Genomic DNA, 18,077 nt, shown 5'->3' on the forward strand with positions numbered 1-18,077 from the left:
GTAAACATTACATAGCTTGACAAAATAAAACTTCTGTCTTAAGCCTGGTGGTGGTGATGCACACCTTTAATCCTAGCACTTGGGAGGCAGAGGTAGGTGGATCTCTGTGAGTTCGAGTCCAACCTGGTCTACAGAGCGAGTTCCAAAACAACCAGAGCTACATAAAGAAACCCTGTCTCAAAAATAAAAACCTTCTGTCTTGTAGCACTGTGCCTAATGTGTATCTAGCTCTGTGGTTGTTGTTCTGCATTCTCCACTCTACATGAAGCAGATAGACAATAAACATGAATGATTATAAGTATTGTTTGTAGTTTTATGTTATTTGCAGTGTTATGGGGTACAGAAAATGATGAGGACAAAGCAGGAAGGCTACATTGAAAAGGTAGCAGACCACAAAGACTAGAAGGGGTTGAGGATGAGACCATGGAAGCTTTCAAGTCACAGGGGACCGCTGAAGCAAAGGCCAGGGATGGGGAGTGTGGCTCATGTGTCAAGGAACACAGACTAAGTACTGTAAGCAGGGGTAACAGGAGCCCTGTCGATAGCCATAGGGACTTTGCCCTTCACCTTGAGTTGAAGTGGGAAAAACTGGAGATTTTTGAGTAGAGGAGGAAATACTTTGCTGTCCTTATTGTTTTCAGCAGAAACTCTGCTGTGTTGAGTTTGACTGGAGAGAGCAAAGTTGGAAACAAAACCAGTCTGTGACAGAGTTCCAGCAGAGGCGCTTGTGGCACAGACCAGGGTGGTGGGGTAAACCAGGTGAGAGGAGATCAGATCACAGTCTAGGTAGATTTAGGAAGAGTGGCTAATAATTAGATGCGGGTTAAGAAAGGGAGAGATGTGGTTGTTCTGGCTTTGCCGTGGTGCCTAAGCATGGGGTTATCATGAACTAGAATAAAGGTGAACATAAAAGATGTCATGGTTTGATGTGCAGTGTCCCTGCAGCTTATGCTTTGGACTCTCGCCCCCTGCTGCTGGAGCTGCTTCAGTAATTGGTAGACCTGAGGCAGGCAAATGTAAGCAAGACTTAGCCACTTGGTACTCCGAGTGGAGACCCCCTTTCTAATCATGCTCTTAGCACCTTGGAGCCGTACCTGAATCAAGCTGCATGGACATTCTGCTCCAAACAAGTCACTCCTGCCTCGGGAACTCTTGGGTGACTGGCATTTTTTGCTTGGTGTCCATTCCTGTGTGTCTTGGAACATATTGAAAATATCCTGGAACTAGATGCAAAAGGCCAATCTGGTCTGCGTTCATCTTGGGGGTATAAATAGTAAAGCGAATTGTGTTCTCTGGTAAACCTTTAGACTTGTATTTACCATCTTATGCCTATGCTTGGTTAGGCATGTGTATGAATAAAATCAGGTTCTTCGTGGGAAAGGGCATTCACAATAAACCAAAGCACCCACAGTATGCCCCTTAGCAACCAACTCTTCCTTCTCCTGGATCCCACGGATGAAAGTCCCAAAGAATAACCACTGCTTTATGGCATTATTGCTCAAGTAGCCCCCCCTTTCCTTGTGTTAGACCCAGCACCATCTCTTTACATCACATTTCTTGTGCTTTGACATTGATGTGTGCTGTTTCAGTTTTGTGGATAAGACACCCCAAACCTGGAAACACCCAGAACACTGACAACAGAACCCTTGGGACTTGTGGTTTAGCTTATAGAGATGGGTTATAGGGGACAGGCCTTGATTGTCGTGTGTGCTTCTGATGCCGCCTAGAGCTCTCTGTTTCCTGGTTTGCTGAGAAGTGAGAAGCAGCTGCTGCAATCTCTTGTCACCATAGACTGAGCCACTTTGACATGTTTTCCCCCATGAGACAGACCATATACCCTGAAACTGGGAGCTCCCAAAAAGGGTTTTTCTGTCTATTGCTTCTGGTCAACATTTTATCATAGTGATGAAAAATGCTAGTAACACGTAAGAAATGTGAAGGAAGTTCTGTGCTGTGACTTTTAGGATGGTTCCTAGAAACATCAGTGAATATGTCAGAGTGGCCAACTGGATATAGACTCAGGGCAGAGGCCTTGTCTCGGCATAGGTTTGAGAGCTGATAGAGAAGGCATTGGAAGCCACAATGCAGAAAGGCTTACTTGGAAAAAGAGTCTAAATAAAGTGGAAGTTTGGGCTTCCAGCCACAGCACCCCAGTAATAAGAAGTTGGAGAGTTAAAAGGAGGCTAAAAAAGAGTTTGAGAAGGAGTGTCCAGATGGTAAAAGAGTGTCATGGATTGTGCTGGTGATCTTGAAAAGGCAATGTTAGTGGAAAGATGGGGACAAAGGCTTGATTGGCGTGGGTTCAAGACAAACTTTGATTAAGACAGCTTCAGTGGAGAGGGATGAAGAGGGGCCAAGCAAAGGTTTCAGGAAAAACCAAATAACCAGTGATTAAGAATTTGTGCAAGAGAAGATTCTAGAGCAAAGACCTTGAGAAGAAAAGAAAAGCTCTGGAGGAAAGGTTACCCTGGCAATCAGAAGCCAGGCTCTACCTACAGTTCTGATAGAAAGGTATCCTGGCTGTCGGAAGCCAGACTATACCTACAGCTTTGATGGAAATGTATCCTGTCTGTGTTGTGGTGGGGATGGTTTCACTGCAGGAATGTAACAATCCTGCTCCTCGCTGAGAGAGCTCTTACAGCCCAGCTCTGCTCCACTCTGCTGAGAGAGTTCCCCACAGATAAGCCCATTGCTTGTCTGCTCTGCTCCTCTCAGGGAGTTTCCCAGCAGAGATGCCCGTGGCTTCCTTGCTCCAGCGAGAGTTGTTACTTCTCTGCCCCACTCTGCTCTGGCAAAAGAAGGTTTTCACTCAAAACTCATTGAAGAGTGGCCAACTCTGCCAGGGTGGAAAAAAAAGGCAGCTGCCAACTGAACAGGCACAGGGCTTATATGGGGCTTCTTAGGGGACAGTTTTTCCCAGGGTGGAAATTTTCAGGGTGGGGCTTGGTTGAATTTCAATCCCTGAGTTTGTATAAGCTCAGAAATGAACTAGATTTCATGTTCAGGGATTGGTGGGTTTTGTGTTCAGAGATAGGCTGGTTTTTCTGCTTCAGGATTGGTTGATTTTGTGCTCAGTTGGTCAGGGGCAGAATGTTTCTTTGGCTCTGGTTTCAGGGCCAAAGTAAGTGTGTGTGTGTGTGTGTGTGTGTGTGTGTGTGTGTGTGTGTGTGTGTGTTTTGGCTCTGACTTCAGGGTCAGAGGGTGTTTCTTTGGCTCTGGTTTCAGGGCCAGGGTGTTTTTTGGCTGACCCTTTCCCCCTACGCCTTCACCCCCTGAACCATCTCTTCTTCCCCATGTCACTCTCTTGAGGAGCTATCCCTGGACTATCAGAGCCTCCTTTGGCCTGAATGTTGTATCCAAGATGACACTTAGCGGGCTGGAGAGATGGCTCAGAGGTTAAGAGCATTGCCTGCTCTTCCAAAGGTCCTGAGTTCAATTCCCAGCAACCACATGGTGGCTCACAACCATCTGTAATGAGGTCTGGAGCCCTCTTCTGGCCTGCAGGCATACACACAGACAGAATATTGTATACATAATAAATAAATAAATAAATATTTAAAAAAAAAAAAAAAAAAAAAAAAAAAAGATGACACTTAGCCAGTTTCAGCAGAATAACACCTGCGCCTTATTTGCTCCAGACAAGACAGCTCTCAGGTGGAGAAGTGTACAGAGATCTTCCCATGTCCAGCTCCCACACTGCACCCATGGTGACGTCAGGCTGAAGTAACTTTGTCTAACAGTATACCCTCACATGACTTCCCTCCCCTCCCCGAGATCTGCCTTGCCCTCTTCTGTGTGGGGATATAATGAGAGGCACCATTTATAAGGAAGCAGGCCATCGCTGCACACCAAGTCTGCTGGCCTTTCGGCTGTGGGCCTCTGATACTGTAGAACCGTGAGAAGTAAGCTTTTGCAGTTTATTAACTACCTAGCCCACGGTGTTTTGTCTGTTGGCACATGTGAACTATGGCAGGCTTCTCAACCAGGGTGGGACCCACACACTCACCCTTTGCACCTCACCTGTCACTGCAGGGGTACAGGAGATGTAGAACAAACCCTACATGTCTGATGGGTTACTACAAGAACTCTGAAGAAATTCATATGATTCTTTCCTGTCTGTATGATATTACTTACCTTTATTTGCTTCAGAGAGGCTAAGGGTGGCATATTAGGGTCTTGTGATATTAATGGATAGCCAGGATCTTATCAAAATAACCCACCCTAGCTGCCTACCTAAACAGAAGGATTCAGTCCTTATCAATAGTCAGAGTACCATCCCTTACAACAGACTTCACCAATTTCTTTAGCACCAGATATCTTGTTCAAGAGCTCTTGTTATGAGCTCAGTGGTTTGTACCCTGAGGTCATCAGTGCTTCCCCACTGCTGGGGTCCTGCTGTGTGAGATGGGGAGATTTAGCCAGTGCTGTGTTGAGGTGGTTATAGTCCCCCAGTGCGGGGGCTTCTGCATTTGTTTCCTTACTTTTGTCTTTGTCAAAATTGGAGAAGGCATTTCTCCTGTCGCGTTTGCAGAGTCCCCAGCTGCCAGCAGGCTGCCATCTATTTAGTGTCATCACGAACTCGCCCTCCTCCAGCTGCTCGGGGCACCCCTGTGGTCAGCCCAGCCTCGAGATACATTTATGTTTGTTTCTTGTCTTTGCTGACATTTCAGTAGGATTTCAGAAGGAAGGAGACAGTTTATAATTGACTTTTTAAAAACCTTTTTCTCTAGATCAGGACAGTCCAATCCAACCTTTTTCCTCCAGAAAGGACCTCAAGCCTATGTTCTCAGGAAGAAACCACCGGGCTCTCTTCTCCCCAAAGCACATAAGGTATGGCACAGACACACAGCGAGTAGTGTGTCCACCACAAGTAACTGCCTCTGGAAAGCACAACTGCCATTCAAACTGCATTTGAAAGTCTTCTCAGAACTGGAGAGATGGCTCAGAGGTTAAGAGCAGTGGCTCTTTTCCAGGGGTCCTGAGTTAAATTCCCACCAACCACATGGTGGCCCCCAACCATCTCTAATGAGATCTTGCACCCTCTTCTGGTCTGCAGGCATACACACAGGCAGAACACTGTATAAATAAATGAAAAATAAAGTCTTCTCACCATCACTGACTAGTGGAAATGCACTCCTCTTTTAATTAAATATTCACTTCACTTGTACACCCTCTTGTTTGAGAAAGGGTGAAACCTAAAACTGTGTTGAAACTGTCACCCTGAGCCCCTCCATGTCTCCTGTGGCCTTCATTCTCCCCTGTGGGTGTGATCATCGCTACTCGTGTCTAGATGATCTGTTTTCCTTACATATGAAGATTGTCTGTAATGACAATCTTTGCTCGATGAGTTATTGTAATGTATTTGCTGTGGACATCTTATAATCATTCAGTGGTTTTAAAAAAGACATGAGAAATCATTTATAATAGGCTTTAAGTTTTAAACTCATCAGGGAGAACTATAAAAAATGTTTGTTACAATTAAATTTTCTAATTATTCTGAGTTATTCACTACCTAATAATATATACATTAACCAAGTTATCATACTGTTGTCGGTGATTTCTGTCCTACCCAGTTCCTGCAATTGTTAAATCCCAAAGAAATCACACAGAGGTCTACATTAGTTATAAAGTGCCCCATTAGCTCAGGCTTCTCATTAACTCTTATAACTTATATTAACTCATTATTCTTGTCTATGTTAGCCAAGTGGCCCGGTACTTTTTCGGCTGGGCAGTCACATCTCGCTTGTTCTGTGGCTGGGTCAGGACTGCAGAGGAATGGGCTTCCTTCTTCCCAGAATTCTCCTGTTCTCCTTGACCCACCTCTACTTCCTGTCTGGTTGTCCCGCCTATACTTCCTACCTGGCTACTGGCCAATCAGTGTTTATTTAAAATATAATTGAGAGAATACAGACCATTGTCCCACACTACTTCACACTCTTTTTTCAAAACCACAAAACAAGAACTCTGAATCTAATATCCTTTGTTTAGCTTTTCTCCTGACCATTAGCCATAACAACTTGTAACCAACATTCTAAACAAAGGAAAATATCCATGGTCCATTTTGGGGGAATGTGGGTGTAGTTCTCCAGGCTATTTCCTGCTAGTTGGGGTCATTGATAATCTTATGGGGACCTAAAGAAAATTTAGAATTTTGTTCAAGTCCTGACTGGAGTATCCTGTGAGTCTTGATCATCTTAAGCAGCATTGAATCTGTTCTGGATGTAGAACTCAGACATCTGGGCCATCTGTTCCTACTGGAGATTTTTCAGGTGGTCTTCCTTGATCAAACCTACTTTTTCTTAACTCAAAATGAATTCACAGCCTTTCATTTCCTGTGGAAACAAAAGCAAATCCTCTTCTCCAAAGTAACATACCTTTTGACTTCAATTTTAAAGTCAAGGTATTTTCAAAATACCTATCTTAATTCAGCAGCATTTATAAACAAATATCTTTTAGCAGATGTTGCTCCTTCCTCAAACAATTCAAACAATTCAAAGAGAACATACTAACTTACAGTTTCCAGACTTTCTGTGTATTTTTCATCTTTATATGGCTTTATTTTAACCTCTATTTCTTTTATTTTTAATTTTTGGCTTTTTGAGACTGTGTTTCTATGTATCTTTGTCCTGGAACTCACTCTGTAGATCAGGCTGTCCTTAAACTCACAGAGATCTGTCTGCCTCTGCCTTCCAAGCATTGGAATTAAAGGTGTGTGCCACCATGCCTTGAACTCACAGAGGTCTGCCTGCCTCTGTTTTCCAAGTGTTGGTATTAAAGGTGTGTGCCACCACACTCAATTACTCTCTCTTTTTTTCTTTAAAGGACTTTAACCTTTTTCTTTTCTCTCCCAAGCCTGAATATATTTTTAACACACTGTAAAACATTTAGAGGTTTTCTTCATCTTTGAATCTCTCATTACTGTATATCTATCTTTTTCTGACCACACGAGTCTTTAATTTGCTAAGCAATATGGAGAGGATTAAAACCATGACTTTGACAGCTGGATCCAGCCCATTCCTTAACTTTCTGAGATTCCAGCCTCATGGCAGAGGTACCAGCTGTAGCCATGTTTATTGCCACAACTTTATGGCGTTTCAAGGTCCCTGCCACCAAGCAAGCTGCATCAACCTGATCACAAACCACACTCAAATGCTCTGTAGTCAGATCTCTTGCCTGAAAGAGTCAGAGTTTGTGCTGGCAGGATGGCCCAGAAAGCTTGCATTTTAAAATGGCATGACTTTTTTCCTGCTATGGCTGAAAACCAAAAAGCATGTGGTCAGCTTTTCATCAACACCATTTAAGTGTTTTGTGGCAGGACCTCTTAAAAAAACTGCAAAGTTTTACAACTAAAGCTGAGTCAGGAAGCCTCTCTTAAATGAGATGCATTTGTGTCTAGCAAACAGAGCCCACCTGAGAAAATGCTGCTATCAGCAAGCTGTGCTTAATTCTATTCTTTTTTGTCTGGAATAACTTCCCAAGCTCTCCCAGGCTTTATGTGGATGCAGTTGTCCACGTGGGCACCATTTGTTGTCTGAGTTCTCTGTCCTGTCTGGTTCCCAGAGTCGTTAAGTCCCAAAGAAATCACACAGAGGTCTACATTAGTTATAAACTGATTGGCCCATTAGCTCAGGCTTCTTATTAACTCTTATAACTTATATTAACCATTATTCTTGTCTGTTAGCCACGTGGCTCATTACCTTTTTTGGCTGGGCAGTCACATCTCGCTTGTTCTATGACTGGGTCAGGACTGCAGAGAAATGGGCTTCATTCTTCCCAGAATTTTCCTGTTCTCCTTGACCCGCCTCTACTTCCTGTCTGGTTGTCCTGGCCAATCAGTGTTTATTTAAAATATAATTTACAGAATACAGACCATTGTCCCACACCATCATACTATACCTTATAAATACATACAAACACAACTTATCAATTAATTTCTAAACTAAATTTTCCTCTTTTTTTTGCAAAAACAGGGATTATCTTGGGATAGTTAGAGAAAAGGAGAGGACATAGATCCAAGTGCTGAGAACATTCTAAGTACTCTATGTATGTGGATGGTACTGTAATCATGTGCTTTTGTTTATTTCTTTGTTTTCCAAGACAGTGTTTCTCTGTGTAGCTCTGGCTCTTCCTCTGTAGGCCAGCAGGCCTCCAACTCACAGAGATTCTCCTGCCTTTGCCTCCTAAGTGCTGGGATTAAGTGCACCACCACTGCCCAGCCATCATGCATGCTCTAGTCATTTGCCAGGGAAAGATCAGTGTGGGGTGGATTTAATATCATAATAACAGGAGAACAGAAATTCTGACTTTCTTGGCTCCATCATATTCCTGAAAACATGAAGTAACTTGGGTGCTTAAAATAAAAAAAGGTTGGGTAACTTTTGTTACCCATGGCGTGCCTGAAGGAAAACCCCAGCCCTGCCTAGAAATGTGTAGCTCAGTGACAGTTCTCTTTGCTTCTCTTCTTGACTGTATTCTACCAGAACACAGCAGAACACCTCATGCTCTCAGCCCAGGTACAGTTTCTTCAGCATCCCCTCATCCGTCTCTGTTTTAAAAAGCAATGCTCTTGCTTTGCAGTCCGGGTTGTAATCCCCTAACTCCTTTGTCCCCTGACACAATCTCGTTTCCTGGCACTAGGGCAGTTGTACACATCTCTTTCAATAGCCATTGGTACTATTGGCTGTTCTCACCTCAGGTTTAATTACTTCCCTGCTCCATGGCTGCATTACTCCTTGATATCAAGGTAAACTACATGGTTTTCCCTCCTTAGACCTGGTCAGTCTCCCTTGCCTCTGAAGCAAGGCACTTTCCACATGCATGAGTCATCCTTGCTCACGTGTGTCACAGCTCTACTCTAACCCGCGTCCTTGGGTCCTTTCTGGGTCTGCATGTGGGTCCCAGCCAAGGATGTCATTTTCCCCCTGGTCTTAGTTAGGCTCCAGCTTTAATACCAATTTTCTCTAGCTGCCTAGTTCCCCCCAGAGCTCGCTGGATCCCCACAACAGGCCACATACCTGTAAGGGTCCCCATGCTCTCTCCTTAGAAGCATGCTACTCCCTTGATGTCCAACAGGGATGGGTGATTTTTTTTCCCACAACCACCACCCACCTCCCTCAGCTCTTATTTCTGACTAGAGGAAATTCATCCTGAGCCTCTTGAGAAGTGTGAAGGGAAAGCCAGCAAGCAGGGAATTGTTGAGAACAGAGGGATTCTCTAACAAAACCTGTGAAATACAACCAGACTGTTACCCTCATGCTACAAGAGCCAGTATTAAGCCCTATGCAAATGCCTGTCCTTTCACCCAAATGGTCATGCTTTAGAGTTTCCTACTTTGTAATTGTAATGATCAAACGAGTGTCCTATGAACAGGAAATTATTACTGTCAGCTCTGGGTTAGTCATTGGCACAGTTTTGTAACCGATAACTTTAGTTGCGATTAGCTCACATGTAGTTATAAAATTTCTATTTCTGATTTTTAATAATCCTATCTAGATTGATAGAGAATTCAAAGTCCAGAAAGCCTTGTTTTCCATTGGATTCCCTGTTCCCGAGCCTCTACTGTACTGCAGCGATACTTCCATCATAGGAACGGAATTTTACGTGATGCAGCATGTGCAGGTAAGTTAACAGTCTTACCTGGATGTTGTTTTTTTAATTATGGGGTTAATTGCAGCATTCCATTAGTTGAATGTTATTATAGTCATAGCTGATGTTGTTTACTCAACTTTTTAGTACAGTTCCTTTCCAAGGGCTTACAGTTTTGTTTCAAGCACATACAATTAGGGAGAACAGAAATGGACTAGGAGCAAATTTAGTAAGTAGCTCTCAATAACTTGTTCTTAAACACTCCTCTAGGTGTCAGTAAAGAGCTACCCACAATGGCAGTAGCCAAACAGGAAGGCAGATTATGTATGCATGTGTGTGGCGGGCAAGCTCTTCCGCATAGAAAGAGCAAATCATCGAGGGCAAAATTAAAATTGTTTTTTAATTCAGAGATGTGGGTTATAAGCAGTTTGCAGCCTTCAGGTTCATCCTGGCATGTTCTTGTATTTTGCCTTTGGCATGTAGCCTCTTACATATTTCACAAGTAAAGCTATGCCTGTCACACTCTATACAGTGTATGTTCTGCTTGTCAGCTATTTAAACTGACCATTGTGATCACTTCGATAGGGTCGCATCTTTCGTGATTTTTCAATTCCCGGAGTTAGCCCAGCAGAACGCGCAGCTATATATGTGTCTATGGTGGAAACCTTGGCGTGGCTGCATTCGCTGGACGTGAAGTCACTGCAGCTGGGCAGATTTGGTAATGGAGTCGGGTACTGCAAAAGACAGGTAAGCTGTCTACATTAGAAATTATACACTGTAAGTGGCTAGTCAAAATACACCCCATTATTGTGTGGCTCTCTGAAATCCTGCCATTTTAACACCATCCTTGGTAATATATCCATATATATTTTAGCATGAAATAATGTTGTTGTTGTTGTTGTTGTTACTGTTGGTGGTGGTGGTGGTGGTGATGGTGTGTGTGTGGGTTTTTTGAGCAGGTGTACGTGTGTGTGCAGATATACATGTAAGTATGTGCACATGGGTGTGGAATGGAGGCCGGAGATCAACCTCAGGTGTCATACTCAAGAGCCACCCACCTATGTTTTTGAGACAAGGCCTCTCATTAGTTGACCTGGAACTTCCTAGTTAGTCCGACTGGCCAGTGAGCTTCAGGGTCCTCCTGTGTCTACTCCTCCAAGCATGTACCACCATACCTGGCTGGCTTTTTTCGTCTTCCTTCTTCCCTCCCTTCCTTTTTTTATTTTCTCTTCATGTAGATTCTGGGGATTGTGTTTGGGTCCCCCTGATTGCCCAGCAAGCCCTTTGCTGACTGCACCATTTCCCTGGGCTCCGACTTTATTTTTTAGTTAACTTTTGTTCAGTAAAAGCTTCTGTTTCAGCTCTTCACTTGGTTTGCCAATGGATTTTCTACTTGGTTTTGTCTCTCTGAGTTGGGCAAAGCAAATATGCCATGTGTTTAACACTTGTGGAATACTTTTTTGACTATCAAGAAAGCAGTAATAGACTTGTGGTCATTTTTGAGAGACCCATTCATGAATCTCATAAACAAAGCTGAGAAATGGGCTATTTCCCTGAGTGTATTACCTATTTGTAAATTTTTCATTGTTCATCCCAAGAACTGTATGTCCAAGGCATAGAGATTGGCATGCCTTTGCTTGGATGGTAAAAACTCATTAGGAAAGAAATAACATAGAGTGTTAAGAACAAGATGGTGACTCTTGCAGTCAAATAAAAGTGAGACCAGCTACGTATGGGTTGCATTTCATTATGTGTATCCTTTGAGGGTGGGGTAGGGAGAGTCAGAGAATATTCACTGTGTATTGTGCCGTAGGCTAAATAAGCTGTAGACACTCTCTTTTTTAAGTCTCTGCAAACCCCGTAAGACATAAGTATTATCCTCATTTTGCAGAAGAGGGCTCTGAGGTTTATACTAACCCAATAATACACAGGTAAGTACATGATATAAACCTCAGTCAGTGAGACCCCATAGTTGAAGACCTTTGCTGTGCTGTGCTAAATTGAGCAGATGTACATTGGGCAATGGAGAGAGATAAACAGCTCAATAGTGTGGTCTTCTTTGTTAGAGGACTCAGAGAATAGGTGGATTTTGTTTACTCTTAATTCTCTGAGCAGTACAAAGTCTGATCTACTCTACCTATACGTTTAAAATACTCTGTGGGTGTAGGAAAGGATGTTAAATGGGAAAATTTCTGTCTAGCCTTCACATCCACTTTGCAGAGAGAAACTGTGTGTCTGTCTGTTTGTCTATGTGTCTGGTATCTGTGTGTGTGTGTGTGTGTGTGTGTGTGTGTATGTGTGTCTCTGTGTGTGGTTTGTATACACTTCTTTCTCCCAAGAAGTGTTACTGCATGAGAACCATTCTTGGCAGCAATACCAGCATTTATACTTCTTGTCTGATAAAGGCCTGGGCTGGTAAAATGGAGCTAGTTGGGAAAGAAACTGCAGTGTTCAGGATTTTAGATTTTTAGAAGTATTTCAGGCTTCGGGAATTTCAGCTGGCGAATGTTTTGTTAAGTGTTTAGGAGTGAAGTGGGCTTTGGCGCAGGTGAACTTGTTTTAGAGTCACTGGCTCCCACACTTCATCTTCTACCACTTTCTCATTTATCTCTTAGATATCCACCTGGACCAATCAGTACCAGGCTGCGGCCCATCGGGACATCCCGGCCATGGACCAGCTCTCCAAGTGGCTAATGAAGAACTTGCCAGATAAGGACAATGAGGAGAGCCTGATTCATGGAGACTTCAAGCTGGATAATATAGTTTTCCACCCCAAAGAGGTAGTCAGCTGTGTTTGTGATGTGTTGCTTAGGTTGGACCTGAGTCTCCAAAAGGAAACTGTCCCCCACCCACCCCCAAGAGTGCTAAAGTAGCCCAGATCAGTCTGTTCCTCCCCACAGCGCAGACTGTCTCCAACTTAAAGCCTCTGAAAATGAGTCCTACAGATTTTATAGCACAGGATCCTGTCTGTTTTGGGGACTGGTCCTAATCTTAAACGGTATCACAGGCAGCACTTAAGCAGGACATGGAAGTTACCATGTGTCACTCTTGTCAAAGATTTCAGTCTACTTAAAATGCTTAGCTTGCTCACATTCTAGCTCTTCCCTCTAGTTCCCTTACATTCCTTTGAGTTCGTCTATCCTATGTCATGAGAATCTTTTGTTTAGTATAAACTCAGGGAGAAATTCCAGGATCCCCCTTGAGGCTTGCATCAAGGAGTTACGTGAGACTAACCTAACCTTTCTCTGTGTAAATACACACAGTGCTGCTTTGGGTAGAACCCAAATAAATGAATATTTATAGTTCCCTAAGTCTTACTTCTTAGAGGAGGATTTTCTAAGCTGATTAATTTTCTCAGTGATAAGTGTTTGTAGGACTTGTATTGCACATATACAGGGTTTCTTACTTCCTAGATCTTCCCTTTAGGAAGAGTACAGGGAGAAAATACTATATAAATTGCATGATAGGCATAATTAAAAATAGAACTACATTAACTGACTTTTATAAACACACATAAGCACATTTTCCATCAGGACAGTTAAGTTTTCCTAGAAAAACCAGCTTGGATGTGGTTTTATAGCCCCTATCTTACAGTAGGGACACGACCTGAGAGCTAATATAAGCTGAAGTAGCCTAGTTTGAAAATAAATTCAGGATACCTGATCTACTGAGCATTGTTGTTAAACAGCACAGTCCACTCTAGAATGTCACTTGCTTACCTGTGTGTGTCTGCCTGACTGCCCAGCAAGACGAGAAAGTGCAGTGCCTCAGATTGCCAGCAGGAAAGATGAAAAAAGTGTCGTTTATACCGAGTATAAATGATCTCTGTAGAAAACCATTGTCTAACCATCAAATGTAGTGTGGGTGTGTGTGTGTGTGTGTGTGTGTGTGTGTGTGTGTGTGTGTGTACATCACTGCCTGGAGGAAGGGGCAGCCTCCAAGCAGCTTAGGGCTCAAAAGGAAGTTCACAGCGTGGATGCATACCAGACATTTCTGAGGAGGTTAGGGAAAAAGACACTCACATACTCTCTTGATGGCTTCCTTCAAACCTTTTCTTTAGTCTTACTCTGCATTCTCTATTCCTTCTCTCATTCTAACTCTATCTTTCTTGATATTTTTCTTCTAACTCATTTTAACTCCATATTTCTTCTTAATGTATCCTTTCTAACTCCGATTCTTGATGTTTTCCTTCTAACTCATTTTAACTCTTTCTAATTCTATCTCTATTCTTGCCCTTACAGTTTATATACCCAGAAAAATCTTTCAGGCAATATAAAAATTACATTGTGGTTACACTCTGCTTTTCAAGTGAATGATTTAAAGTAAAACCAGCATGTCTCCCATGTCCCTCGCATGATTAAACATTACGTATCCCAAGCAACTTGTAACAGATTAACTATGGGGGCAAGCAAAGTGTTCTTGTCAGGAATTTTATTGACAGGTTGCACTTTTCAGTAACAAAGAAAGGGCCAATTACTTTATTATGTTTTATTATCTTGAAAGGTAATCTTATACGGAATCTTAAAGGAATCACACACCTAAACTTTTATACATGAAAAAGAATCAGTCAGTTCTACCTTAAATCTTTACATACCAACTCATCAATAGTTTTTATATCAGGAGATTGAGGGCAGAAATGGGTATAGGGAAATAATTTTCACCTTTGATCATCAGCTGATCCTAGCAAGGAAAGTGCAGTAGCTAGTAACAATTTGGCTACTTTGTGTTTTTGACCTCAGCTGTGACCTTGTGAACTTTAGATTGTTTTCTAAGCTTTTTCATCTCAAAGCTATTATCAAAACATCTGACCCAACCTGAAGTTATTTTAAAACTTCGTTTCAGCTAATGATGCACACTGAAACCTGTGGCTGATTCTTTCAGCATTAAGAGAATTAGAGCCAGCCTGGCTCCTGGCACTCAGCTGTTTTTCTTAATCATTAACTTGAGCTACAGTCTATGCAGCTTTTTAGGTGAAACTCATAGGCCCTGGCTGTGTAGCATTTCCTTGTATTTGTTTTTATTCTTTAAAACGTTGTATAAACTAACATTATTATTATCAATTAGACAGTACAGCTTAGCGAGGAACCATCCTCATGACAATCAGCAGGTAAAAATGCCCATTAAGATGGGATGTTTCCATGAGAGAAACACAGTACATTACAGGCAGTGGGGGTCTCCCCACTCACACCATGTCAGATACCAAAGAAAGACCACAGTAGCAAACGTGTAAAGGCACAGCAGAAGCAAAAGACATTCCTGGGGTCAGTGGTGTTGGGGGCCTTATCTAGCCGAGATCAGAGAGTTTCTTCCTGGTGGGTTGACATCTTGAACTACAGTTACCACCTGCTGCTCCTCTGACACAGCCACCAACGTGTGTGTGTGTGTGTGTGTGTGTGTGTGTGTGTGTGTGTGTGTGTGTAACTTTTTATCAATAGCACTAATTTCTGAATTTAACTTTGAAAGTTTCCCACCTTAAGCTTAGGAAATAAAGCAATACTAATTTGTGCCCTGGAAAAGTATAACAGCTTATCCCTTAAATCATCAGAATCAGGTCTGTCTTTAATATATATTATTTGATTTATTGATATTTTAGAGCCTGTCTTTCAGTATGCCAGAGTCCTCTATGTTCTGAAACCCTAGGTACTTTTAATTTTCATTGAAGGCATTGTAAGAAAGCAATGGGTCATATGTTTTGACTAAGATATTTAAATTTTAGAATTAGTCCCAACATACTGAGTCTGATAGTAAACTATAGTAAATACTAGATTGTTTTCTGCTTCTGTTATTAATCTCTGACTTTAAACCCATTTATTAAAGACACAAAACACCAAACAGGCATCATCTGTCTTCAGAGCCATGAATCAAATTGTCTGGGAAGGGTTTGTTTTTAAAAAGAAAGCAATGGGGGTCTGGAGGGATGCCTGGGCAATTCCTGCACTGTGGCTGCTCTCCCGGAGGACCTGAGTTCCATTCCCAGCACCCACCTAGGGAAGCCTCCAACCATTTATAATTCCACTTTCAAGGGAGCCAACATCTTCTTCTGGCATCTGTGGGCCCTCATACACACACACACACACACACACGCACGCACGCACGCACGCACGCACACATACACACACACTTAAATAAATAAATATAAAAAATAAATTTTGTTTTTTTAAAAAAGAAAGCAACTACAGATTTTATCTATTAAGCTGCAATCCTAATTTATTAACGTGCATCATCCTTTGAATGTTTTCAGGTTATATGGTAGTTAGAAAAAAAAAATTTCTATCTTATACATAGTAATCTCATAATCATTAGTTAAACTGAATTTAATCAACTTCTGCCACTAGTAAATATTGTTACTAATTCTTCGAGGAAGTAACATATGGTGGCAGTTACCAACTCTCCTCTGATGCCTTCACAGGAAGGACATAGAAGCATAAAACAGGGCTGGAGAGATGGCTCAGCGGTTAAGAGCATTGCCTGCCCTTCCAAAGGTCTTGAGTTCAAGTCCCAGCAACCACATGGTGGCTCACAACCATCTGTAATGAGGTCTGGTGCCCTCTTCTGGTCTGCAGACAGAATATTGTATACATAATAAGTAAGTAAATAAATATTTTTTTTAAAAAAAAGAAGCATAAAACACAGGTGGAGAGAAAACATAACTGAGAAGTAGCAAGAGAACAACACACATACAACATTAGATTTAAAAATTTTTTTTAAAAAAAAGAGTTTTAAAGCTGGGTGTGTTGGTGGGAAGCAGAGGCAGGAGGATCTCTGTAAGGCTAGTCTGTCTACAAAGCCGCTTGCAGGACAGCCAGCACTGTTAGACAGATAAAACCCTGTCTGGAACAAGAAAGTTTTCAAATGAAAGGAAGCAGAGGGCCATAGGGTAGCACAGAGAGGTCCCGAGTGCCTGTCTTCCACATTCCCCAAAATGGCCTCATCTAACTGGGCCTGATACATCGCTGGTGCCCAGCTTTCTTCAGTTCCCCACCCGCTTCTTTTTCCCTCCCATTTCCTTCTTCTCTGCTTCCATCTTTCCTTTCTGTGGGTGCTTACTAAGCCCTATTCTTCATGGAAACGAAAGGTACATTTACATGTTATAATATGCGTGACCTGGTTTGTTCTGTAATATGATAAACAGTGAGCAAACGGATCTTGGGATGAAGAGGATTATTTGGCTCACACATTCTGATCCTCGTCCAACCGTCGCTGAGGGACATCGCACTGGAACTGAAGCTGCCTACTGGCTGCTTTGCCTGCCTTCCTATGCAACCCAGGTCCACCTGCCCAGGGCTGGCACTGCTCACGGTGGCCTGGACCCTCCCACAAGCCAATCTGATGGGGACCTTTTCTCAGTTGAGTTCCGTCTTCCAGACGACCCTAGCTTGTGTCAGCCTGTCACAAACTGCCCAGCACATGCACTAAAAATGTTATAAGAGACCCTTAATTGCACTGTAACTGTTCTGTAAGGTTTAAGGTTTGTTTTTAAACTAGTGTTATGTTTTTGTCATTAGAATATTATGATTTGGAAATAAAAAAGAAACAGTTTTTGGTGACGAACCTCCCAGGAATGTGTGGGGGAACAAGCTTGTTACTCAGCCTAGCACGCACTGTGGTTACTCTGTGCAAGGAGGCACAGTAAAGAAACTGCCAACACGACTTCTCCATTATTAGGGGAAGGTTTCTATTGTGAATAGGAGAGAGAAAATATCCAGAGGCAATTGAGTGAATCCAGAGCAGAGAGAAAAAGAAATCATCTGGGCCCTTATAGCATTATAGACTTAGGGGTTTGATCAGCCAACAGGCATTTCTCACAGTTCCAGGCTGAGGAACCCAAGAATAAGATGCAGCATCCTCTGGACTTGCACTTGGCCTTCTTCCCAGGTCCTCACATTGCACCAGGGGTGGGTAGAGAAGGATAAAGAGAACTTCCTTTTCTTCTGTATAGGCTGAGCCCCTCAGGAAGGCCTGTGACCCTAACTAGTAATGCCAGCCCCTGGGGGTAGACTTTAAGCCTGTGACTCCGAGGGTTCGCAGACAAGCAGTCAGTTCCTAGCAGTGGTAAAATCTGATTTCTGCCTCGAACCTTCAAACTTTCAATGCTGCATGGGCCCCCACCCCCTGCAGCCTCTCATGTAACTGATCAGCTTCATTGATCTGAAACAGAAACACCCTATCTGTTATCATGCATACCTTACTCTCTACTCTTTTATTTCTTGTTTGTTTGAGATGGGGCATTGAAATGTAGCCCAGGCTAGCCTCACACTCTGCAGTCGGACTTCCTTTGGACTGCCAGCTCCCAAATAATGTTATGGAGACCTTTTTATTAATTATAAAATCTTGGTCTTAGCTTAGGCTTTTCCCCATCTAGCACTGTTAACTTAAATTCACCCATGTATCTTCATCTACATTCTGTCGCATGGCTTATTACCTCTCCTCCATGCTGTTCATCTGACTTTCTCTGTGTCTCACTGGCGAATTCCCCACCCCTCAGATTCTTC

At 42.6% G+C, this 18,077-nt stretch overlaps 1 protein-coding gene and 1 long non-coding RNA gene across 2 annotated transcripts in view; both read left to right on the forward strand.

Moving 5' to 3' along the window:
* The window catches only part of Acad11 (acyl-CoA dehydrogenase family member 11), an 81,683-nt gene that overhangs the window by 3,246 nt on the left and 60,360 nt on the right, over positions 1-18,077 (forward strand). Inside the window, exons 2-5 of the mRNA XM_087905499.1 lie at positions 4,731-4,830; positions 9,493-9,618; positions 10,171-10,332; positions 12,201-12,365. Coding sequence (XP_087761625.1) covers positions 4,731-4,830; positions 9,493-9,618; positions 10,171-10,332; positions 12,201-12,365 — 553 coding nt within the window. The remainder of the gene's footprint in view (positions 1-4,730; positions 4,831-9,492; positions 9,619-10,170; positions 10,333-12,200; positions 12,366-18,077) is intronic.
* On the forward strand, positions 12,372-17,132 carry LOC148122288 (uncharacterized). Its single transcript, XR_015737705.1, has 2 exons — positions 12,372-16,171; positions 16,718-17,132. It is a non-coding gene; the product is annotated as an uncharacterized LOC148122288 (long non-coding RNA).

This window comes from Myodes glareolus, chromosome 4, assembly GCF_982192425.1.
Source record: "Myodes glareolus chromosome 4, mMyoGla1.1, whole genome shotgun sequence".
In the NCBI taxonomy this organism is placed as follows: Eukaryota; Metazoa; Chordata; class Mammalia; order Rodentia; family Cricetidae; genus Myodes; species Myodes glareolus.